Raw genomic sequence first — 25,924 nt, forward strand, 5'->3', positions numbered from 1 at the left:
TTAATTTCGGCTTCATTTGAATAAAAATGCAATGATGAAGTTTAAATTTCGAAACTTTATAAAGTGAGGTTTCTTGGGTAAAGTGTCATTTTTTATTAGAAGGTACGTGAATTTGTCTTGTTGTTTAAAACGCGTTTAAATATTAGGATATCGAGTTGTATGTAATTTGGTTTATGGCAAATGGGTGCATAATTTAATTGAGCGCGATGACATTGTATTTCTATTTTAGGATTTTTGGAAAAAAATTCAAAATTTTGCAAAAAATTATTTTTTTTTAATAATTTTTTTTAATCAAAAAGTTAACAAATTGATCATAACTTAAAAATCCTAAAACATATACGTTTGAAAATGTGTACATAAATTCTTGATTAAAATTGATTGGAGACCTATTTCAGGATTTTTGGAAAAAAAAAAGAAAAAAATATTTTTTTTGTAATTAATTTTTTTTTAACCTAAAAAGTCAACAAACTGTCCATAACTCAAAAACCGTAAAATGTATATATTTGAAAATTTGTACATAAATTCTTAATTTAAATTCCAAAAATTAAAAAAAAAAATTTGTAAATAATTTTATTTTAACCAAAAAGTCAACAAACCGTTCATAACTGAAGAATCGTAAGATGTACACGTTTGAAAATTTGTACATAAATTCTTTATTAAAATTGATTGGACACCTATTTCAGGATTTTTGGAAAAAAGTTCAAAATTTTGCAAAAAAAATATTTTTTTGTAAATAATTTTTTTTTACCCAAAAACTCGACAAATTGTACATAACTCAAAAACCGTAAGACGTACAGGTTTGAAAATTTGTACATAAATTCTTTACTAAAATTGATTGGACACCTATTTCAGGATTTTTGGAAAAAAGTTCAAAATTTTGCAAAAAAAATATTTTTTTGTAAATAATTTTTTTTTACCCAAAAACTTGACAAATTGTACATAACCCAAAAACCGTAAGACGTACAGGTTTGAAAATTTGTACATAAATTCTTTATTAAAATTAATTGGACACCTATTTCAGGATTTTTGGAAAAAAGTTCAAAATTTTGCAAAAAAAAATATTTTTTTGTAAATAATTTTTTTTTACCCAAAAACTCGACAAATTGTACATAACTCAAAAACCGTAAGACGTACAGGTTTGAAAATTTGTACATAAATTCTTTACTAAAATTGATTGTACACCTATTTCAGGATTTTTGGGAAAACGTTCCAAATTTTGTAAAAAAAAAATATTTTTTTGTAAATAATTTTTTTTTACTCAAAAATTGTAAAACGTATACATGTTAAAATTTGTACATAATTTTTTTTTTTATTGATTGAACACCTATTGCAGGATTTTTCAAAAAAAGTTCAAAATTTTGCAAAAAAAAATTTTTTTTGTAAATATATTTTTTACCCAAAAAGTTAACAAACTGTTCATAACTCAAAAACCGTAAAACGTATACGCTTGAAAATTTGTACATATATTCTTAATTAAAATTGATTGGATACCTATTTCAGGATTTTTAGAAAAAAGTTCACAATTTTGCCAGGAAAAATTTTTTTGTAAATGTTTTTTTTTTTACTAAAAAGCCAACAAAGTATCCATAACTCAAATATAGTAAGACGTACACGTTTTAAAATTAATACATAAATTCTTTATTAAACTTGATCTTTAAAATCTTTCTAAATCTAAATATTTGCAGACATTCTAAAAACTAAAAAAAAAAAATTCCAGGCAGTTGAAGTAATTACTTGATTTTTTTCAAGGCTTTTATTTTCAGTTATGTAAAGTAAATCTAATTTTGCCAAAATGATTAGATTTAGAGATCAAACATTTATATAGTAAATGAAAGATGCATACACACTTTTTAAAAAACAGCTCACTTTCAGGCAAACTGCTTTATAGATTATCAAGCACGAAGTGATTTTTAAAGAAACATTCGAGATTATTAACTATGTAGTAAATATATTAGCAAGTGTCCTTCACGAAATAAAAAACTAAAAAAATTGGTGAGTTCCAAGGATAAACCACAAAAAGAAAAACCCGATAATATCGTCAAAAAATTAGTCCTCTCAGTCTTTTAATGCGAAGGAACGTGATGTCGGATGAAAATGCCTTCCCACGAAAAATGCATCTAAATTAAAAAATGCCGTTCCCCTACTGTGACTTTCCAGAGAGTCATTCTTTAAAAAAAAATTAATTTTAAACCCAAACTTCCACTCTCCCGTCCCAAAATGCCGTTAATAACACTTTCAAAAAATCCCCATTATCCCGGAAATATTTGCGTTCAGGTGTACGCTACCTCGTGACGTTAAAGCATGCAAAATTCATCGTCCGTGGATCTCGACCCACTTTTTCTCTGCCAGTTTTTCGCACTTACTTTCGAATACATCAGGCTGAGGGGCAGGCTCATCGCGATCGAGAGGAGCCACACGAAAACGATTTTCAGGATGACGCGACGTCTGGATTTGTTCCTTCCGAATTTCATCGGGTACCTGAGGGATAAGTAGCGGTCGACGCTGATCGTGCACAGGTGCATTATGGACGCCGTGCAAAACAGCACGTCCAGGCAGATCCAGGCGAGGCAGTAGATCGACGGTAACGGAAAATAACCTGGAAGAAGTTAAAAATGTGGGGTTTAAGGGACAGTTTTTTTTTTCATATAAAATAGTCTGTATGTCATTGTTATACAGACTGATCAGGGAAGTGAGTTTTCAAGAGGCTCCATGATTTACGAATTGTTAAACTGAAATATTTATTTTAAAAAAAACGTAATAGACTAGAACTAATTAGAACCAAGGTGATTCAGATTAGTGCAAAATTCGGGCTAGCGAACAAATTTATTTTAGAAAATTTAGCGTATACAAAGTATAATAAATAAACATGTATAATTATGGTAAGTTGGCGGCCACAAGGGCAAATTCTTCTCTATTTAAGGTTCGATGGATCAGGCGTATTTAAAAATGTTGTCCAAAAACCTTTTTTTTTCGGTTAACTTTTTTCCTTTTATGCAATTTTTTTTTAATTCTCTTCTCTAGTATCATGTGTCATGTCTGTTGAGATTGACGATAACTATGCCAAATTATTCTCCATGTGATCCTCGACGGATCAGGGTATTACCGTTCATGTTTGTCCAGTCTTTTATGTTTCTTAGTTGAACTTTTTCTTTCTCTCTAACCAACTTTTCTACCTTCTAGTATTACTTGTATTTTTCATATTCCTCGTGCCGGATTAGATGTTTCAGATAGACTGTTTTTCTTATCTTATGATAACTCGTTTTTTTTAAGTAAAAATAATAGAAATTTGTTATACAGACTGATTAAGGAAGTGAATTCCTGGAACCATACATTAATTATATATTTTTTAAATTCATTTAAGTAATTAAATGTTGTATTAATAATTATGGCAATTGTTTTCTTTGGCCAAAAAAAAAGTTTAATATACATTTTTACCTCAAATGTTTATGTTTTTTTTTATATCGCAATAACGTTTTCGAAAATTGAGTCTAGAAGCTTTTTCGATTCACTTTTTGCCCTTCATGTCTTCAAAGCAATTTTTTTTTTTTTGAGCAATAGAGGTTATTATTAGAGGTATTGTATTTATTTTTTGTTTTAACTTACATTTTTATGGTGTTAAACGAATAGCTTTACCGATCTGATGATGCCTTAAGGCGAATCACGTGTAATAGTTTTTTTAAAAATAAACATAATCTAAGACCATTGACTTTGTGTCCCTCCATTCTCTGATTTTTTATATTCATTTAAATTTTTGACATAGATACATTATTTAATTTTTTTTTTAATTATAATAGAACTGGAGGAGTAATTGCTTTAGTAAGTTAAAAAATATGCAATGTGTTGGAAATGTTGTTTGGTTGTTGTCCTTGGAACTGTCCTCGTCTGGTGTAAAGTATTTGTGTTCTCTATTGTACCATGCTCCACAAAGACAGGATGCTACCTTTATTGAGTTTTTTGAAAACTACCTAGATGAGGAAAGCGATTTTAATGGCACTATTATTATTTTGGGAGATTTTAATCTTGGTTAACTTAAAAACTCATTTTATGCTGACAAAATAAAGGATGTGATATTTTCCAGTGGATTTACACAAATTGTAAAATCGCCTACAAGAATAGTACCTACGAGCCAGACGCTTATTAATTATGTAGTAACTAACGATAAAAATTTACCTCTTGAAGTTCATTTAACATCGAAAATCAGTGACCATTCCATTATCTCGCTTAATGTTGATCATCAAAATATAGTGATTCCGAAAATAACTACTTTGAAAAGATCTACTAAACATTATAACTCAGATCAATTGCAACATGATATTATTAGTACACCTTGGAACACCAGCATTTCAGATGTTAATTTACAAGCAGAAGCCTTCATCTTCTCTATTACATCAAGCCTCAATGAAATGTATCCCATGATCCCAGCTGTCACAGAACAAAAATATCAAGATAAGAAGTGGATTAACTCGGAAATTAAAAATGTAATGCGTGAGAGGGATAGTCTGTATAAAAGAGCCATTTTACATAAAAGTGAAGACATATGGACAGAGTATAAATCAAGACGAAATGCTATCGTGAGTAAAATTAGGAATGAGAAAGACAATTATTTTGCTGCAACCATAGAAAAAATCAAAAAAATCCAAGGGAGCTGGAAAAATCTAAAGACCCCTCTGCCGGGTAAAACTGAAGCAATACAGAGCGAAATTCTATTTGGAACAAAGATTGAGAGAAATTTAATCATTTTTTTTATAGATAGTATCAGTGAGTTTATTCAGAATATACCGCAATAAAATATAGTTAGCAATGCCCCAAGAAGTCCAACCTCAACTAATATTTTCCAGAATTTTGAACCAATATCAATGGCTAAATTGAGACAAGTCGTTAATAATCTAAAAAATGTAGGCGGGGGTGAAGATGGAATCTCCAAACAGATTCTTTGTGATGTCTTTCATGTTGCTGGAAATAGGCTGTTGGACGTCGTAAACACCTCACTTTCAAATGGCGTCTTCCCGGAGTCCTTGTCTAATGAGTTTCGTCCTATCAATACTGTTCCTGTATATAAAAAGGTCTTAGAAGTATGTGTAAAAGAGCAATTACTGCAGTTCTGTGATAACCAAATTATAGTTCCTAACCAATCTGGCTTTCGTGAACGTCATTCATGTGAATCTGTACTTCTGAATATCTGTGATAATTTTTTAAAGGCAATTGACTGAGGTAATTATGTGTTGGCTGTGTTTTTGGATTTTAAAAGGGCGTTTGAAAATGTTGATAGAGATATATTATTGGGTAAGTTAGAGAACATAGGAATTAAGCTGAACGTTTTAAAGTGGTTAAAGTCTTATTTGTGTAATAGGTTACAACGTGTGAAGTTTAATAATGCTATGTCTGAAACTGTAAATGTCGATGTCGGTGTGCCCCAAGGTACTGTTCTGGGTCCATTGTTGTTTTTATTTTACATTAATGATATGGTTAGGATGGCTCAAAAATCAAATATTATTTTATTTGCTGATGATACTATGCTCTATATAGTTGGTCAAAATCTACAGCAAATAGTTTGCGACATGAACATAGAACTTGGCAATTTGTTTGACTGGCTTTGTAACAATAAGTTAAGCTTAAATACCACAAAATCAAAATTTTGTATATTTGGTAGACGGTCGAAGACATCTTCTATTGACATTGAAAGTGTAAGTATTTGTGTGGATAGACAGAAATTAGTTTACCGAGGATTAAATTAAATATCTCGGAGTAATTTTAGATTCGAACTTAACTTTTCAGACTCATGCGGATTATATCATGAGAAAGTTTGCTAAAAAGGTAGGGTTCATTAATAGGGTGGGACAAAACTTATCAATGAATACAAAAATAACGTTATTTAATGCTATAGCTCTTCCGCATTTACAATTTTGTTCAACTCTTTTATATAATTTACCGCAATATAAAATCTCTCAATTGGAAAAAATGCAAAATAGGGCAATGAGAACAATATATGATGATGTAACCGCTATACTCAATGCTTAATTCCGTGCTCTATAAAGGTTGGCTCGAATTTAATAAATTGCCTAACGACTTAAAAATCTGTAATAATATAAATAGTTTTAAACGATTATTAAGAGTACATATTTTAAAATTGTTTTATTAGGCCCATCTTTTTTTTTATATTTAATTTTTGTCGTTTTAACCTCTTGGTATTTTATATGTAGCAATTTGCAAATAAAGATTATTATTATTAAATTCATTTAAGTAATTAAACGTTGTATTAATAATTGTGGAAACTGTTTTCTTTGAACAAAAAAAAAAAAGTTTAATATTAATTTTTGCCTTAAATGTTTATTTATTTTTTTCAATCGCAATAGCATTTTTGAATTATTTTTTTGCTTCATTTTTACAAGGCAATTATTATTATTATTTTTTTTTTGAGCAATAGAATAATAATAATATCATTTATTTAGCATAATGGCTACATACAAAAAACTGATATCAAAAAGAGTATACAAAATGCATAAGGTTGCAAGAAGAAAAAAATACAAAAACATTGAGAAGCACGATAAACTAACCATTGAAAAGTGATAAAAACTAACCTAGACTAAAAATGGTAAACATATAAAAGTTTAAAATTGTAAATAGAATTCCAAGATTAATATTAAAAATAATTGATAATATAAAATGGTAAAGTTAAAATGGTAAAGATAAAATTGTGTTTTTGCTTCATTTTTTCAAGGCAATTTTTATTTTTTATTTGAGAAATAGAGATAAAATTATATTGATTTAAATTTTTGACATAGAACCATACATTTTTAATTTTTTTTTTAATTCAAGTAATTAAATTCTTGTTTTCTTTGACCAAAAAAAAAAAGTTTAATATTAATTTTTGCCGCAAATGTTTATTTATTGTTTTCAATCGCAATAACGTTTTCGAAAATTGAGTCTAGAAGCTTTTTCGATTTACTTTTTTTCCTTCATATCTTCAAGGCAATTATATATTCTTTTTTTTTTTTAAGCAATATAGGTAAAAATATATTGATTTAATTTTTTTTAATTTATTTCACTTTTATTAAAATTTTCATGTTTTCTGATTGATCCTCAGTTGAAATTACTTTTAATTTTCGTCACATATTTCAAGAAATTCACTTTAAGCAGTTGAGGTTTAAACTCCATTTTTTCCAGGTTTTAGTTTTTGCTACGAAATTTAAATACATTTTTAGGTTTCCCAAACAACGGATTTTTTTTTTCATATTCTGTAGCAAAAACATTTTTATTGCCACTTTTTTCAGGAATTAGTTTAAAATAAATTAAATAATTTTTTTTTAAGAAGCCAGATTTTTTTTTATTAATTGGGTTCAATTTACAGTTTTTTTTTTCATTCATTTAGGTAATTTTGCTCTAAGCTAAAAAACCTTATAATCACTTTTTTTATTATTTTTTTAATGCGTTTGTCTTTTGGCTGTAAGTATTTCTTCCCATTTTTAAGAATTTCGGAATAATAATTTGGTACTTCCAGGCATTTGACGGAACTAATTTTTCGCGATTTTCAGTCTTTAGTCAAAGGAATTTTAAGCCATTTAAATAAATTCCTCTTTTGATATTTGGAATATGTTTTTAGGACTTTTAAAGGATTTTATATGATTTTCGGGCTATTGGGAATAGTTACTTATTTTTCATGAAATTAATTCCAAGGCCTTGAAATAAAATTTTTTTGTTTATTTTTACTGCTTTAGTTATTTAGCAGACTACTTGGAAGTAATAAGACAGTACTTCCCAAATTAATATTCAAATTGAAAAAGTTGACCCATTAAACCATTAATTGCATTATTATCATCGATCGTAATAAATTATTTGCCTTATTTGTGAATTAAATTAATAATAACATCCATTTTGATTATGCAAATCCTCTGTGAAATGGATAAAACTGATTTATTTTATCGAACGTTCAATCATTTTATTATTTCTATTTGGATGTCAAAAAAGAGCTTCATCGCACCGGAAACAATAAATAACCCGTGGGATACGAACTGTATATTTATCGGAAAGTATTGGGGATCAAGTTAAAGCCTTTTTCCATAAATTCCCGCTTATGGATGCGACACATCTCCCAGGAATTGTTTTTCCATTGTCACTTTCAGATTTATACAATAGTTGTTTACTCTTGGTTTTCTGATGGGGAAAGTTTAACATTTTGCCCATTTCATTATTATACTCTTACGACATTCGTGTTATTCTTGTAAGATTAATACTGAATCGTGAGGGAGACGTGTTATGCTTTGATGTTATTTTTATCACAAAGCAAACACCTGTAGAAAGGGGGAAAATAATGGAGTATAATGTCAGGTCTAGACTGGGAAATATTATTCGTTTTTTTTTGTAAGTATAATTTCAAGGTATTAAAAAAAAATTTGGTAAAAAATATTTTTTTATTGCTTAACTGCTCGATTTTGGGAAGAAGTTTTGAAATTTTAATATCCAGGGATCAGTTCAGAAACGCAGTTTATTTTTGTAATTAAGGGTGTGTTTCTAATAAATGAAAAATCCAAAAAAAGTAGGAAAAATTATGGTTGTAATTAAAACAAATTAATCGATTCATTTTTGATCTTTGATTCATTTTGAAATTTAAACTGTGTTTCTAATAAATTTATTGGCAAAGAAAAATCCAGAAAAAATTGCAAAAGTGTTGGTTATAATTTTAAAAAAAATTACTGCTATAAGAGAAACTTTAAAAAAAAGTTTTCTAATATATAAATTTATGTATTTTTTATTTCTTGAAGGGCTAATTTAAAAAAAATTTAATTGTTTAATTTTCTTTGAAAAAATATAAATTTTTGATGGATGAAGGAAATTTAAAGAATAAATTGGAATTATCACATTTGAATATGTACCCTATTTTTTATTTCTTAAAGGCAATCCAGATAAATTTTAACTTTTTCTAGTCAATAAAAACTGATAAATATGATGAAATAAGTGCCTTTCTTTCTGGAGATTTTTTCCAGGCAGTTGATATCGACTATTAATGATTTAATAAAAATTGCCGATTTTTTTTAATTAGACAGTTGCACAGTAAACTTTAATTTTTTTTCCAGGATTTTGAAGTAAATTTTCAAAACCTTCATGCTATTGCTTTATTTTTTCCAGGCATTTGAAGTAATCTTCCCAGTCATTCTGACTATTTCCTTATTTTTCCAGGCATGTGAAGGCATTTTAAGCAAGTATTAAAATTAAGTTTTTATTATTTCCAGGCAGTTGAATTAAAAATTTTTTTCTTTTTTTTTGCTGATGATTATTTTTGGTCTGGAGAAAAAAAACTGGAAATTTATCTTTGCTGATACAAAAGAAAAGGTATAATAATTGCAAAAACTTATACAAATTAAATAATTGATGAACAAAATTAATTTAAGCAATATTTTCTTTAGTTTCTTACAGGAAGTAATTTTTTCCAAGCAGTTCCCAATCCTAATTTTTTTTAAGCAGCTATGAATGGTGAACTAATGAAATCTGACAAATGCAGGGAAATACAAAATGGCGTAGAAGATATTTTTTAACTGCCACAATTGCTTAAAACAAAATAATAACAACACATAAATTAATTGCAAATGCCTAATTTTTTTTACAACTGCACAAAAAAACGTACGTAAATTATATTAAAAAAAAAAGTCCCGACAATAAAAAAATATAGTTTTACCAAAAAATGTAAATTTAGGAATGAATGGGAATTGATTTGAATTACTTAGACAAATTTTTTTCTATGTTACATTTTTCTCTTTGGAAGAAATTAAAAATTACTTCCTATAAAAACTATCCCTTAAATAATTTTTTTTTCATCAATTTTTTAATTGAAATAGTTTTTGAAATTATATTCTTTTCTTGAATCAGTAGAGATTAATAAAAAAAAGCACAAAATTTTTTATTCTAACTGCTTGAAAGAATTAAATAAAAAATGTCTGTACAACTGTCTAATTAAATTTCTTTTAGTGAATTATTAAATAAATCTTGAAAAATACAAAATGGCGTAGATGATGTTTATTTTTTAACTGCTAAAATTGCTTATAACATAATAATAACAAAGAAAATATTAATTAATCACAGCTGCTTAATTTTTTTAGAACTGCTTAATATATAAACGTAATACGTAAATTATATAAAAAAATCATGGACATGGACATGGACATTGATTTAAATTACTTATACTAAATTTTTTTTGTGCTTTGTCTAAATTAAAAAAAAAACATAAAAAAATAAAAAAATCTTAAACTGCTGTTGATTGAATTGATTGACTTGACTGAACTGGCAAATATATATTTTTTTTATTGTGTTTTCCTCTTTAGCAGAAATTAAAAATTGGAATGAATTAAAAAAAAAACAAGGGCATAAAAAAAAAATTAGGTTAATTACCAAAAAAAAAAAAATTGAATTTGGTCGCCAAAAAAATTTAAAGATTCATTTAGATATTTACACAATTTTTTATTTCTTAGAGACAATTGAGGTAAATTTAAATTTTTTCCAGTCAATTTGACAACCAACATTTTTTTTGCGCCCCAACAGGGCACCTCGATAAAATGCAACCATAAAATCAACAAAAAAAATCTGCCTTGGAGATACTATATAATTGCTTGAAAATATAAGTGGAATAAAGGGAATTAGTCAGTTCTTCATAATTACATTTTATAATATTTTTATCTGTAAGTGTGATTTTATACTTTGACTCTAAGAGGAGGCACTCGTTGCTTAATTTAAATATTTTTCTTCTTTTTACAAAAGAAACCGGAAATTAAACTGCGAATAATAATTGCGAAAAAAAAATCAATTAAAAAATTGATTCGGGTTTTATTAGCTTTTAGTTTTTTTTTATTTGTTTGAATTTAATTCTTAAATTTGTTTTTTTTTAATTTCGGAGCAGCCTATAGCTAAATATTGCCTCTTTGCATAAGTTTTTATTTTTTTTTATTTTAATAAAAAGATGATTATTATTATTATTATTATTATTATTATTATTATTATTATTAATATTAATGGAAAAAAAATAAGGACTCAAATTAAAAGTAGCTGCTTATTTTTTTTTAGAACTGCTTAAAAAACGTACGTAAATTCTAAAGTACAAAAATTTTGAATTTTGCGCCAAAAAAAAAACAGTTTTATTAAAAAATATAAATTTACAAATACATGGAAATTGATTTAAATTACTTATACTTAACTCAAGAAAAAAAAACAAAACATTAGTGTTTTTCATTAAAAAAAAAATAAATAAAAAAACTGGATTGTAGTATAATTATAAACAATAAAAAGGCAAATAAAACTCATGTTCGAAATTTTAATATTGCCGACGTTTTGGCCTATATTAGGCCATACTCAGGGCGATAAAAAGTAAAAATCTATTATCGATAAATATCGCACGTACAATAAATGTAGTTAACCAGCAACAAATATAATGATTAATCTAGTTCTTAAACAGAAGTGAAGGAAAAAAAATGATTTAATTACAACAATATTTCACCGTCTTCACTACTAGTTTTTAAGCGATACGAAATTGTATAAAAATATAATATTTTTAATTATTAAATAACTCTTTTAAAAAAAAGTCAAAATTTTTACCTCTCGCTGGTCCCAATACCATTGTACATGCAATAGATAGGCAGGCAATCCCCCATACATCGATATTTGCATTATGAGACGACCAACGAGGGAACAAGAATTTGACTGTCATTCATACCATAAAATGTTAAATAAAGACTTATGCGTATAATTTGTCAAGCAGAAAATGATAGCGAAAAAAAATTATTGAATATTCAACCATACAAGAACAATTTAATAAAAATATCAATAATCAGGAAAAAAAAAATTATCCTGAAGTAGTTAAAAGAATTAGAGAAAGGATAAAAAAATAACACAAAAAAGCACACAATAAATTTAAAAAAAAAACACATAAAAGCGTAAATAAATTTAAAATGTCCAAAAAACATTTTTTTTCACACTAACCTAAAATTATAGTGAAAAATAACTGCGAAAGCATAGAAATCAAAGGGCATATTAACTATGAAGACTAAATATTTGCCTTAAAAAATCATATGCAAAAAGTTAATAAAAATAAATCAATTATTCTTAAAATAGATCGAGACAAAAATATTTTAATTTACGAAACAATGACAAAAAAAATATATTTAGACCCTAAACATAATTTTTGATTTAGTTGGCACGAAATGGTAAAAACTGTTTTTTCTTTTTTAAATGTTTGATAAATCCCTTTTTATTCCACGCATATATAACGGTCGCGCTTGAATAAAACATTTTATAAAATTCTCCCCAAAAAAAAAACTATAAATAATACACACTTAAAACAAACGAACAAAACTCCATTATTTTCGTCCGTGACGATGCTTCATCCGTGGGGATTTCCACCGTTGCAATTAAATGTAGAAAAACAATAAAAATGTAATAACCGGGACCGTCCAGAGTCCCGTTAATTCCCGACTAAACCCCCGTTCTATCCCGCGTTTGATTTATTTGATTTTCGCCTTTTGCACGCGAAAGAGTTTTCCGTAAAATGCCACTTGACAACCGTATTGGATGCGCCCCTAAGGGTTTTATTTTTAGTCTATTGAGTGACGGCCGTAGAAACTAGAGGTTTTATATTAAAATCGTTAGGACTTTTAAAGGGGAAAATTTGGAGGGAAGTAACCGTTTATCAACCTAACGAACCAAAAAAGGGAAAAGGTAAACGTAAACGCCGCTTTTTGTTTATACAAGTCCCGGGTTGTGTTGATTTTTGTTTATGCGGCGTAAAAGCCTCTTTTTTTTAATGCGTAATGCTTTGGTTTTTTAGCAGACTGTGTATTGAAATTGGTTTACGGTAAATTACATGAGAGTGTGATTTCTCACTAGTGAGCAGTCAAACGAAAACTGAAGTTTTCCATACAAAGGCGCTTTTAAATTATTATCAAAATCAGGACTATAGTCTATAAAATTATGAGACTTCTACTAATCATTATGTTCTTTCAATGAGTTAAAAAAAAACCATAATGAATTTAATTCACGCCTTTAGTACTTGAAACATTATTGAATTTTTCCAGGCAATTGACTCCAACTTTTCTCGTTTCTGCTCTTTAATTTATGCCTTTAGGGCTTAAAAAATTGTTAAATTTGTCTAGGCAACTGACACTATTTTTTCGTGGTACTAAAAATCCATTTTTACAATGGTATTTCAATGACTTTAAATGATTTTTTTTTAGCCCAATGAATTCTTGAATTTTTCCAACCAATTTAATCTACTTTTTCCACGTTTATAGGCTCTAAAAGTGATCTTGGCTAAAAAACCGTAATTCAATTTATGTCTTTGGGACCTGAGGAATTGTTGAATTTTTCCAGGCAATTGACTCCAATTTTTCAGACACTAAAAATCCATTTTTCCAATGAGTTTAAATTAATTTTTTTAGTCCCTTTAACTATTGAGTTTCTCCAGGCAATTGAAGCATTTTTTCCAGATTTTCTAGGGTCTAAAACGGATTTTAGCTTAAAAACCCTAATATTTCCATACGCCTTTAGGACCTGCAAAATTGTTTAATTTTTCCAGGCAACTGGCACCAATTTTTTTGTGGTTTTAAGGCACTAAAAATCAACTTTACCAATGAGTTTAAATAAATTTTTTTCATCTAAATATTTTTGAATTTTTTCCAGGCAGTTAAAGCCATTTTCTAGGCTCTAAAAGTGGCTTTGACTAAAAAAACGATAATAAATTTAATTTGTGCCGTTAGGCCCTGGAAATTCTTGAATTTTTCCAGGCAATTGAAGCCATTTTTCAGGTAAAGCCGATTTTGGCTAAAAAACCATAATAAATTTTATTTATGCCTCTAAATCCTGAAAAACTCATACATTTTTCCAGGCAATTGACATCAATGTTTCGTGGTTTTCAGGCATTAAAAATTCATTTTTCCAATGTTCTTTCAATGGGTTTAAGTACATTTTTTTGGTACCATTGATTTTTTAATTTTTCCAAACAATTGAAGCCTTTTTTCCCAGGTTTCTAGGCTGTAAAACAAATTTTTGGCTAAAAGATCATAATGAGTTTAATGTATGCCTTCAAACCCTGAAAAATTGTTGAATTTTTTCCAGGCAATTGACATCAATTTTTCCTGGTATTCAGGCACTAAAAATCCATTTTTCCGTTCTTCTTTCAATGAGTTTAAATCACCTTTTTTGGTTTAATTAATTTTTTAATTTCTCCATGTAATTAAAGCAATTTTTCCAGGTTTCTAAGCTCTAAAATTGAATTTGGCCAAAATACCATAATGAATTTAATTTATGCCTTTAGGACCTGAAAAATTGTTGAATTTTTTCAGGCAATTGCACCAATTTTATTCGTGGTTTTCCGGCGCTAAAAATCCATTTTTCCAATGAGTTTAAATTAATTTTTTTAGTCCCTTTAACTATTGAGTTTCTCCAGGCAATTGAAGCATTTTTTCCAGATTTTCTAGGGTCTAAAACGGATTTTAGCTTAAAAACCCTAATATTTCCATACGCCTTTAGGACCTGCAAAATTGTTTAATTTTTCCAGGCAACTGGCACCAATTTTTTTGTGGTTTTCAGGCACTAAAAATCAACTTTACCAATGAGTTTAAATTAATTTTTTTCATCTAAATATTTTTGAATTTTTTCCAGGCAGTTGAAGCCATTTTCTAGGCTCTAAAAGTGGCTTTGACTAAAAAAACGATAATAAATTTAATTCGTGCCGTTAGGCCCTGAAAATTCTTGAATTTTTCCACGCAATTGAAGCCTTTTTTCCCAGGTTTCTAGGCTGTAAAACTAATTTTTGTCTAAAAGATCATAATGAGTTTAATGTATGCCTTCAAACCCTGAAAAATTGTTGAATTTTTTCCAGGCAATTGACACCAATTTTTCGTGGTATTCAGGCACTAAAAATCCATTTTTCCGTTGTTCTTTCAATGAGTTTAAATCACCTTTTTTGGTTTAATTAATTTTTGAATTTCTCCATGTAATTAAAGCAATTTTTTCCAGGTTTCTAAGCTCTAAAATTGAATTTGGCCAAAATACTATAATGAGTTTAATTTATGCCTTTAGGACCTGAAAAATGATTGAATTTTTCCAGGCAATTGCACCAATTTTATTCGTGGTTTTCCGGCGCTAAAAATCAATTTTACCAACGAGTTTCAATTAATTTTCTTAGTTTAATTATTTTTGAATTTCTCCAGGCAATTAAAGCAATGTTTTCCAGTTTTCTAGGCACCAAAAGTAATTTTGACCAAAAACCTATAATAAGTTTAATTCATGCATTTAAACCTGGAAAATTATAAATTTTTTTCAGACAATTGACATCAATTTTTCATGGATATCAGACACTAAAAATCTACTTTTTCAATGAGTTTTAATTAACTTTTTGGCTCGATTAATTCTTGAATTTGTCCAAGCAATTAAAGTCAATTTTTCAGGCAGTTACGGTGACTTGATAACCTTTCTCTAATAAGTTTAATGATATTTCTCCCATGACTTTAATTTGACTTTTTTAGGCTCTGAATAATTATTGTTTTTTGAAAGCAACTTTTGACAATTGTTGGTTCCACATTTTTCCATGAAATTTTATGCCACTTTCCCAAATTTGTAACGGTTAAAAAAAACTGATCGTATAAACTAATCTAAAAAAACAGGTCAATAAATGTAATCTTTTATCTAATCGTGCGGCCATAAAATCTATAATATACGAAACCGTGTTAGGAAAATAATTTAGGGTTTTGCCTTATTGAATATAAACCAATTTTTCCATGATTTAAGAGTGGTAATATAAAAAATGCAATAACAGTTAAACAATTTTTATCCCAATAAAACAATAAATTTGCCTTTTTTCCTTCATCGAAGCTCTGATGGAATTTAATGTTCTTATAAGAAAACAAATTAATAATTTCAGTCTAATTCTAATGGCCCATTACAAGAAATCGCTTACAAATTCGCATATTGACTTAAAATGCACAAACAAGCATATTCAATCCGTTTCTCGCTAACTCTGGGATAACTGCTTAATCGATTTTCCTGTGAGCTTCCAGGCATATCTGCAAATATGCGTTATTCAAATAGACAGGTACTGTATTATATTCAGCGAAGGACCATTTCGAATAAATAGATTTTCTTATGCTCCAGGTGTTCCCTTTGGAATTTGGTCAACTGGAACGGGAATGATCCTTTCACATTTCTTTGATGTGAATATATAAATTCTATTGTTAAAAATGTTTATCCAGCTATAACTGCTGCAGGCCACTGCTTAGTAATCCAACTTTTATCCATTTAAAAACGAGTTTGCTAATAAAACTAACTGTAACAGATTCAAAATTAAATTCCCCTAAAAGTTTTAAAAATGTTTAACTAAGTTATATAAAATATAAATAAACGTGCCTCATATCACTTTAAGTTATGCATAATTTCCTTTTAAACATTCAGAATATTGCTCGATATTTCAAAAAATTAAATCCTTTCACATTTCTTTCATGTAAATATATAAATAGTTTTCATATTCTATTGTCAAAAATGTTTATCCAGTTATAACTTCTGAACGCCACTGCTTAGTAATCCAACTTTTATTCATTTAAAAACGAGTTTGCTAATGAAACTATCTGTAACAGATTCAAAATTAAATTCCCCTAAAAGTTTTAAAAATGTTTAACCAAGTTATACAAAATATAAGAAAACGTGCCTCATATCACTTTAAGTTATGCATGATTTCTTTTTAAATGTTCACAATATTGCTCGATATTGCCAAAAAAAAATTCATATAACGATGGTCGCATGACCCCAATTGCTTGCTTATCTTTCCGCATGGAGAAACATAATCGTTATCCTCCCCCATACGCTAGGGAGGAAGTGGCTGGAATATTCCACCGTGAAAATCTATTTACTCAAATTGGGTCGCGTTGAATGAATTATTTAAAAATTTGCCCTTTTTTAAATCAATCCGGAGCTGTATGTTACAAACAAACGTTCCCTTTTAAATTGCATTTGGTTCGATTTTTTGTTACCTGAAGTTTCCCCGATCTTTTTATATTTATTTCGTTAATTTTATTTAATTTTTAAAGGGAAAAACAACGTGAAAAGCGGAGGAAAAACTAACGGAGTGGAAAACAAAAGGGGCGGAATTATTAATGTTCTTCTTCTGATGTCTCAGTAGCCGCGAACTTTTTGTTTTTATTTAATTATGGTGCGGATTTCGGGCGAATTTTAAGCAGATTTTTCTTACTAAACGTTTTATTTAATGTTTTTTTTTTTTTGATTAAGTGGAATAGTTTCAGTTATGAGAGGATTTAAGGATTTTTTTTTTGGAAAAAGGACTGGTGTTATAATATTTTTTTAAGAGTATTAAATAGAGGAATTATAACTGGGTCTTGTTTTACTAATTTACTACTTGCTTGCAGACGGTCATTTAGTTATTCCAATAAATAATGCAAAAACACCAAGTATTAAGAGGTCAAAACATGTTAAATTTTTTTCACGATCATAATTATGTAGGACAGCCTTATTCATCTTAAAAGAAAGTTATATTCATAATTTCAATTTCAGTGATTAGTGAAATAAAAGAAGGGAAGAATGTTTTCAGATAATTCAACTTAATTTTACAATAAAAAAGCAACTTGTTACATTTTGATTCAGGAAATGCCTTCCACTGATCATGATTTTAATTGCCTGGAAGAAACAATTTTTTTCCTGAAAAACATACATTATTAACCAGGAAATTAAAAAAAAATATATTTTCAGTAATATTTTATAGAAAAGGGTTTTCAGGTTGTTTTTTAATATTTATTTGTTAATTTATTCATATAAAATTAAAAAGAAAAAAATCAGCGGCGGGATTTGAACCGCAGGACTGCCAGTTGTCATAAGCCCAGTCCCTTATCATTACGCCAACTGAAGGGAAATCTTTGGAGATTATGAGATTCTGTCATTTAAACTTAATTTTCTCAAAAACCACTCAGAATATTTTAATGAAACAAATTGCGTTAGATTCAAAAATAAATATTCTAAAAATGTTTGTTTCTGTTTGAGTTAGTCTCCAACTAAATTTTTTCAATTATCCGGGCCTAAATTATGAGTTGAGTCCTGAAGTTCGTTATCCTTGACCGACCCTTAGTCATTCAAACTCGATTTTGTCAAAAACTACTCAAAATATTTTATTGAAACAAATTGCGTTAGATTCAAAAATGAATATTCTAAAAATGTTTGTTTATGTTCAACAGTCTTCAACTAAAAGTTTTTAAGTTCCGGACCGAAATTAGGTGTTGACTCCTAAAGTTCATTGTCCTTGACTGACCTTTAGTCATTCAAACTCGATTATCTCAAAACCACTCAGAATATTTCAGGGAAACAATTTGCGTTGGATTTAAAATTAAATAGTCTTATTCTCTTCTTCATGTTTCTAAAGAAAAACTTCATAAAGCACACAAAGTTTTAATTAATTTTTTAATGTTATTCTATTACAGGAATGGGTAAGAATACAATGAACACTTGTACAAATACCTATTTAATAAAAAAATATAAAATATATTTTTTAAAGCTATATTTTAGTGACAAGTAACTGACAAATTTAGAAATCCATTATCGGGGATACAGTATAGTCATTCATCACTTCGTCCAGGAAGTTGAAATAAATTTTCTAAATTAGGAAAAAAAAAAATTTGTTATTAATTTCAATTTGATTATATTGTAAGAATATTATTTTTATTATTTTTATTATTATTATTATTATTGTAATTTTTTGGTATCCTGGGTAAAATGTCCATAATCATTTAACAAGAAACTGTGACAATGTCTACCAAGAAAAGGATGATATGTACAAATTTATATATGCAAATTGTATGTTTCCAAAAAATAGATACTTAGTTTCTCCCACTCAAGCACAGACATCCAGGAATTTACTGATTATAAAATTGGTCCTAGAAAAAAAAATTGTGAACGGGAAATAATTACATAATTTAATATTATCCTTACTAGTTCCTTGTAAATCGTTGATTTTCATTGGTTCATCTATTTACAATGATAAATTTATCAATCGCAAGCTGGCTGTTTAATATGCCTAGTATATAAATTTGTGCAGATTTATCGGTTGTGATAGTCGGCAAACAAAATAAGAAGCAAGCCAGCAGAGGAGCTTTAAAAATCAGACCGTTTTCATAACAGACATATCATCGGCATACTAGTTATTTTTAATATATCTAATATAAGTCCTGAATGTTTTTAAAGAGCTTTATCGATATTATCCCCCGCGTCGATATTACCAGTGGAATTGAAGAGACTTTGTTCAACTAGATTTGATTTAGTTCCATAGCTAGATTTTCATATTTTGTCATTTTTTTCCTACGTCAATAATGAGACCAGTTTTGTTGCTTTTGTCGCAAATGACGATTTTAGGTTTATCGTAGTCAATTGTCCTATCAGCCGTTATGGGTCGATCCCAGTAAGGCACCATACCACAATGGCGTTAATCGAAGTATCCAATATTTTTATTATTAAGGAGTGTAGATAGCGGGTTCAATGCTAAGCAATCGTGATGACAAAGAATCTCCTTGGAAAATTAATCTAAAAAATATTACATCTTCAGAGTATCAATACATATAGTTTTTCTTAACAAATATTGAACAGGCACAACATTATGATGAATTGTTACGTTCATCTTCTTGCTAAGGTCCGACTTTTTTTTTACTATAAGGTTATGTAGTACCTCTCTCACTTTGGTACATACCTTGCGGATTTCCAGTACTTTTATTATCCAGTTATGAGGGACAAAATATTATTATTATTATTATTATTAAAAAAAAAATACTGGTTCATAATTCAATTTCCTGTAAGAGGAAACCGATTTTTGTTCAGTTCCTGAAAAATGAAAAAAAAATAATTTTTTATTCCAGGCAATTAAAATTTCGAAAATATGCTTTTATTTTTAAAAATAAAATTAAATATTAGGTAACTTACTTATATACTTATAAACCTTCTAAAACGAGCTTTTTTAAAAAAATAATCGAATACTCTATAAAAAAAAAAACAATAAACCATCTCTTTTCCTCTTTCAGAACTCCAGAACAATGTCCCTCGGTCGTCTCTCTATTGGCCGAATCCTATAATCCGCACGTGCGCTATGGCGCAGCTATGGCTCTGGGTATCGCATGCGCTGGAACTGGCTTACGCGAAGCTATCGCTCTCTTGGAGCCCATGGTCATGTTCGATCCGGTCAACTTCGTCCGACAGGGGGCGTTGATCGCGTCCGCGATGATTCTGATCCAGCAAACCGAGCAGACCTGTCCCAAAGTGAACTTTTTCAGGCAGACCTACGCGCAGGTAAGAGACCGTTTATTGAATTTTTATGCATGTGACAGACTCTCAGTTATCAATTATATATATCTCTCGATTGTTCAAAAGGGTTTGATGTTATTGATCATGCAATAATTGCAAAGTTACATTAGCAGCATCACTTTCTATAACAAGAGATCTCTTTTGGGATTTTTTTGGTTGAGGTTGAAATTCATGGAAATCATTTAACTTGATCCAAGGAAATTAATCAATCTTTAGTTATGTCTCAGTAATCTTAATTTTGTCCTAAGAAATCCAGATACAAACTGAGATGATTGACTGGAAAAATACTGCAATGAAAATATTTGGAAAAACTGAGAAAGCTTGAATAAGAGATTAATGCATGTGATTTTTAAAACAGAGACTAACGTTCAGATATTCATCTTCGGAGTAGGGAATTCAAAGGTGACGATGAAGCCTGAGGTTATATATGAACCTGTCAAGTTGAAGAATGTGAAAGTGGAAAATAAAGAAGGACTAAGAAATTTCATTTTCAAGAAATCTGAAAAAAGTTGAAAATTGACGTTGAAAGACAGATACTATTTAAAAAGTTTTTTCTTTGAATCTTCTTGGTTGAGGTTGACCTTCATGGAAATAATTTAAGTTGATTTAACGAAATCTGTATATAGAATTTAAATGTTTCACCTTATTAATCAATTTCTGGGGTAATCCTATATTTATGAACTTAGATAATTTACTGAAGAAATACTGCAATGAAATATCTGGTTTCCAGAAACTGGAAACGTTAGAGATGAAACTTTGAAATTTATGCATTTGACTGTAAATGTGTAAGGTGAAAATGTAGATCAATCAAGATAGAGACTGACGTTAAGATATTCATTCATTCATCTCTGTGAGTGTTGTTGTAAGGTATTTCATAATTACTGAAATAAAAAATTCCTAGTGTTTATTTATTTTGAATTATTTTATTGTTTTTTTTTTATCTATTCCTGAAAGAACATTTTTTAGGTTAAAGTCAACGAACATTTTAGCTATTTTTACAAAAGTATAAACATTTTTAGGAATTTTAAGTTGATTTCTATTTTTTTTTATTCGGTACCTCAAATATGACGATTTAAAGTAGTTGAATTCTTATTTATTTAACAACCTGATTAGAGATTTTAATTTAATTTGATTTTAATATGTTAATATAATATGATTTTTAGATAATTAACTGATTTAGAGTTTCAAGATTTGGAGAAAGGGTAACTTTTAAAAAGCTTCTCCAGGCTGTTAATAAAGTTATTTTGTGGAAATTACTTATAGATAATTTGGTATAAAAAATATTTAATTTCTTGAAAGAAAAGAAATATTTTAACTTTTCCAGGAAGAAAAATTATTTCAAATTTTATTTTAAATACTTTAAGACAGAAAAACTTCAGAGATTTTGAAAATTTCCCATTTTCTATGCACTTCAAATAAATATATTTTTTAGAAGATTTTTTCTTTGTTACAAAGAACAAAACTGTTTATTTATTTATTTTGTTTGTGTTTATTTATTCCTGAAAGAACGAAAAATAACACGTTTGTTTAAAGCGTTATAGTTTTTATGATCCTAAAATACACAATTTCTGATTTGGTAAATATACAATCCTAAGAAATTGTTCATTAAGATAAGAATCAATTCCTAACCCTAATTTATTATTAAATTATTTATTAATTATGAAATATTCTTGTTGTCATTAAGAATATGGCTGGTAAATAGCCTGAATTTTACTGGGTTATTAAATAGGCCATAATAATTAAATTAATTATTATCCGAGTAGAATAATCAGTAAAAAAACTCAAAAATAATTTTGTCCTTTTTTTCACATCATTATAATTAATTTCATTGCATTTACAATTAAGATACGATTCAGTAATTATATTTTACTTATTAATGAAATTATTATTATCGGACTTATAACTGAGTTAGGCCTTTTCTTATAAAAAAATACTAAGGGTTCACTTATAAGTCAACGAACATTTCTATAACTATTAAAAATATTTTTATAAACATTTTTTAGATACATAGTTTGTTGTTTTTTTAATTTAGATACTTAAATATGATGATTTTAATAAATAAATAAAAGCTTCAACTGCTTCTGATTTTATTTAAAAAACTTGGAATTTTTAATTTTTTTACGACTCTTACCAATATTCTCATAACTCAACAAATATGTACAAATTGCTCAATTAAAATTATTAGGGACCTATTTTAGAGTTTTTCGGAAATGATCGATTAATTAAATAAAGTGAGTTTTTTTTTGTTAAAATTGAATTAATATTTTGAAAATTAGTTATCCGATAATTGCGTAAATTTTTTGAATTATATGAATTGCAATTTGTCGGTCATTTTAAATTTGAAAACTTTTCTAGTGGAAGGTATTTTGTGGAAATAATTTAAAAATAAACTTTTGAAGGAATATTAATTTCTTTGAAGAAAAGTTTCCATTGTTTCAGGTAGTAGTTACGAAAAATCAAAAGTAACTTTAAATGCTTTTAGAAATTTAAGAGATTTTTAAAATTTCCCATTTTTGATGCATTTTAATTTGAATTAAAAAAAAATTAAAGTACATTTTTTCCTAGCAATCAAAAAGCCTGGAATGATTTATATATTTTCAATTATCTTATTCTTTGTTTTTATTTATTCCTGGAAGAAAATGACACAATTTTTAAGTGACATATAAAAACTATTTAAAATATTTTTAATGGTTGATAAATGTAATATATATCAAATGAGGCGTCTCATAGCAAAACTCGTCTCATCCATGTTAAGTCGTTCTACGCAAATTCAGAAAAACCTCTACTAAATTTATTTTTTTGGATACAATGACAAAAAATAATAATATAAAATGAGTTTTTAGAAAACACTCACATCAATTTATTTAAATGTAAAGTATCCTTTATCGGCTAAAATAAATAAACAAAAAGGGATAAGACAAGTTTTGATTAGTCATTTTGGATTTGACAAGTTATGCCGCAAAAAAAATTAAACAACGCCGAGTTTGAGAAGGGACATCTATATTTTTAAAAATACAAAAGTCTTAAAAGTTATCTTCTGCTTCTCGTGGTTCGCAAAATTGATCTTCTGGAACAGAATTAGATCCTATCAATGTCTGCGATACTCCATCTAAAACATCTTTATAAAACTTTAAATCCTGTTTGCTCTTCCATTCATTTCCAAAATGTTTTTCTAGTAAATTATCAACGTCCTTTAACTTGGCAGAATTTACTGGAGCTCCCATTGGAACAGTGTCTGGAGCAGAATGGTCCCATCTTTTCCTTTTTTTAAATCGACTTAGGTACCTCAGTATCCGAGTTATGAAATTCTTCTCCTCTAACCATAATATTATTTTCACCAGAGTTTTTACTCAATATAAACCTTTTAGCAAAGGAGAACTTAAAATGCCAAGAGCTAACAATTTTTTAAAAATCGCCAACTTGAGATTTCCAGTCCATAACCAGACAGTCTTGGCCTAAGTTTACTACAGTACCGTGTTTTTTAAATAAATCCAAATATATTTTAATTTCTTTTCAATTCTACCGAACACCCTATCAGGTGGTAATTATGAATGTCCAGGAACAGGAAAAATGATTTCTATGGATTTAATATTGGACGGTGCGATATTTATAAGAAAATGAGATAACATACCTATCATTGTTGAATTGCGATTTTGTCCACCGCATCAGCACATAGCCTTATGACCGAATAAGAGGACAAATCAGCTATATGTGTATAACTGCCTGCTATAATAAGCAATCTGGTCGGGGACCTTGGGATTGACCAAATTTTTTGCAGTCAATCATATTGCAGTCGACCTCTTTAAGTTTGGCAAAAAATGCATTGGCTCTTAGCTTGTGCACCCTTTTTTCTATCATCAATTGGTTTTTTTTATCGACGACTTTTTCTAATTTTATTTTTTCAGAAAGCCTTTGGAACATGCATCGGTTACAGGACTTCCAAATCCACTGTTGTATTCTTTTGAAAAAATGTGATAGAAAAAAGTTTTTTTTACTTTAAAAGTCGCTTTTTGATTGTAGAGCCTCCAAAGCTTGGAAACATTTAAATTACTACTCAAATAGTGCCGACTACCTGATTTAGAACGACAATAATGGCTTTCCACTCCAGAAATGTTCTCATGGCCACTCGCTTTTCGCGATCGCCACCACGATTTTCTCTGGGCAAAAGCCCAGTTTCAAGATATCGCGTGGCAATTCTTTGGATGCGATCCTTAGAGATATTAAGAATGTTCAAAAACGTTTTTTGGCAAACTTGTATTTCGAATTTTTGGCAACCGGACTTTTTCACAAAATACTTAACACTTACACCTTTTCGGCTGCTACCTACTTTTATATGTCTATCGCGCTTCGGTTGTGAACATTTACAAAATTTTAATATGTACGCATCTTGCTCCTTCTTAGTTTTCCCCTGATGAAAGTCATAAATATCTCGGCTGGTTAATCTTATACATTTGTATGTTTTTCCATTGTGACCGCAGGTAGGATATACTGGCAAACCTTTGGCGGAACGCCTAAAGTAGCAAAACAATTATCTCTAATACCCTGTCAATCTTGCAAAAAAAAAACATAAAATACCCTTCGCGTTTTAGTATTTTTCTTTTCCACTGAGATCTGTCACTGATATTTCTTTTGTATTTACCCCGTTCTGCGGGGATAATTTTTTGCTCCATATTAAAAATAACTAGTTAGTTTTATAAATTATAATTCCAAAAAGAAGTTAAAAACAAAGAATTTAGTAAGAATATCCCACAACAACTCTGTTATAACCTAAAGTAATCCAAATAATCTACAAAAATATAAAACGGGTGATACAAGCAGGCACGTGTTTCATGTTTTCGACTTCTGATTGACACATCAAGTGGATAAGGCAAGTTTTGCGATAACAGCAATATTTTACCGTTAAATTTTAATGGGATAAGTCAAGTGTTGGTGAATATTATTAAAGTAGAAGGAGCATATCAACCTAAAGAAAATATTGCCATATTTACCAGATTTTTCGTAAAATTTGGATAAGACGAGTTTTGCTATGAGACGCCTCAAATAATAAAATTTTTTAAGTACATTACAAAAAATAATGGATTAAACCTCTGTCTATGTTAAAAATTCAAAACGAAATTTGTTAAAACAAAAACAAAATTGATCAACTTCAAGAAAGTCATCTAGAAAATTACTCTAATAAAACAAAATAAACTTTGATGAATTTCGACGATATTCAAGCCATCAGTTCACTTCATTTAGACATAACAGGAAATAAATTAACCTAATTATCATTACTCGCTTTGACCATAAAATTCTCGTTAAAGAAACATATTTCCTAGAAATTGTCTAATCCATTTAAAATAAAATATTCAGTAGTCGTGAATTAAACATGAAACGAAACATGGAAAAATCATTTTATTGGTTTATAATATTAACCAGTACATTTAGTTTCATTAATCAAAGGATAATTAATGGTATATCTAACGTATAATAATACGTTTCTTTTGAAATATGTGTTACCAGCAAAAAAAAAAAAGAATAAGCACGTGTTATTTATTAAGCCCAAATATTTGCACCTTAATTATACACACAATATACAGTGAGTTCCACTTAAAGGTTAGCT

General features: G+C 28.4%; 2 protein-coding genes across 2 annotated transcripts in view; one reads left to right on the top strand and one right to left on the bottom strand.

The window, feature by feature from the left end:
* The window catches only part of LOC126743935 (26S proteasome non-ATPase regulatory subunit 1), a 232,747-nt gene that overhangs the window by 195,437 nt on the left and 11,386 nt on the right, over positions 1–25,924 (top strand). The window contains exon 11 of the mRNA XM_050451217.1: positions 20,043–20,307. Coding sequence (XP_050307174.1) covers positions 20,043–20,307 — 265 coding nt within the window. The remainder of the gene's footprint in view (positions 1–20,042; positions 20,308–25,924) is intronic.
* LOC126743945 (5-hydroxytryptamine receptor 2A) overlaps positions 1–25,924 on the bottom strand; it is a 114,771-nt gene that overhangs the window by 38,483 nt on the left and 50,364 nt on the right. The window contains exon 3 of the mRNA XM_050451230.1: positions 2,364–2,596. Coding sequence (XP_050307187.1) covers positions 2,364–2,596 — 233 coding nt within the window. The remainder of the gene's footprint in view (positions 1–2,363; positions 2,597–25,924) is intronic.

The sequence above is a fragment of the Anthonomus grandis genome, chromosome 13 (assembly GCF_022605725.1).
Source record: "Anthonomus grandis grandis chromosome 13, icAntGran1.3, whole genome shotgun sequence".
Classification (NCBI taxonomy): Eukaryota; Metazoa; Arthropoda; class Insecta; order Coleoptera; family Curculionidae; genus Anthonomus; species Anthonomus grandis.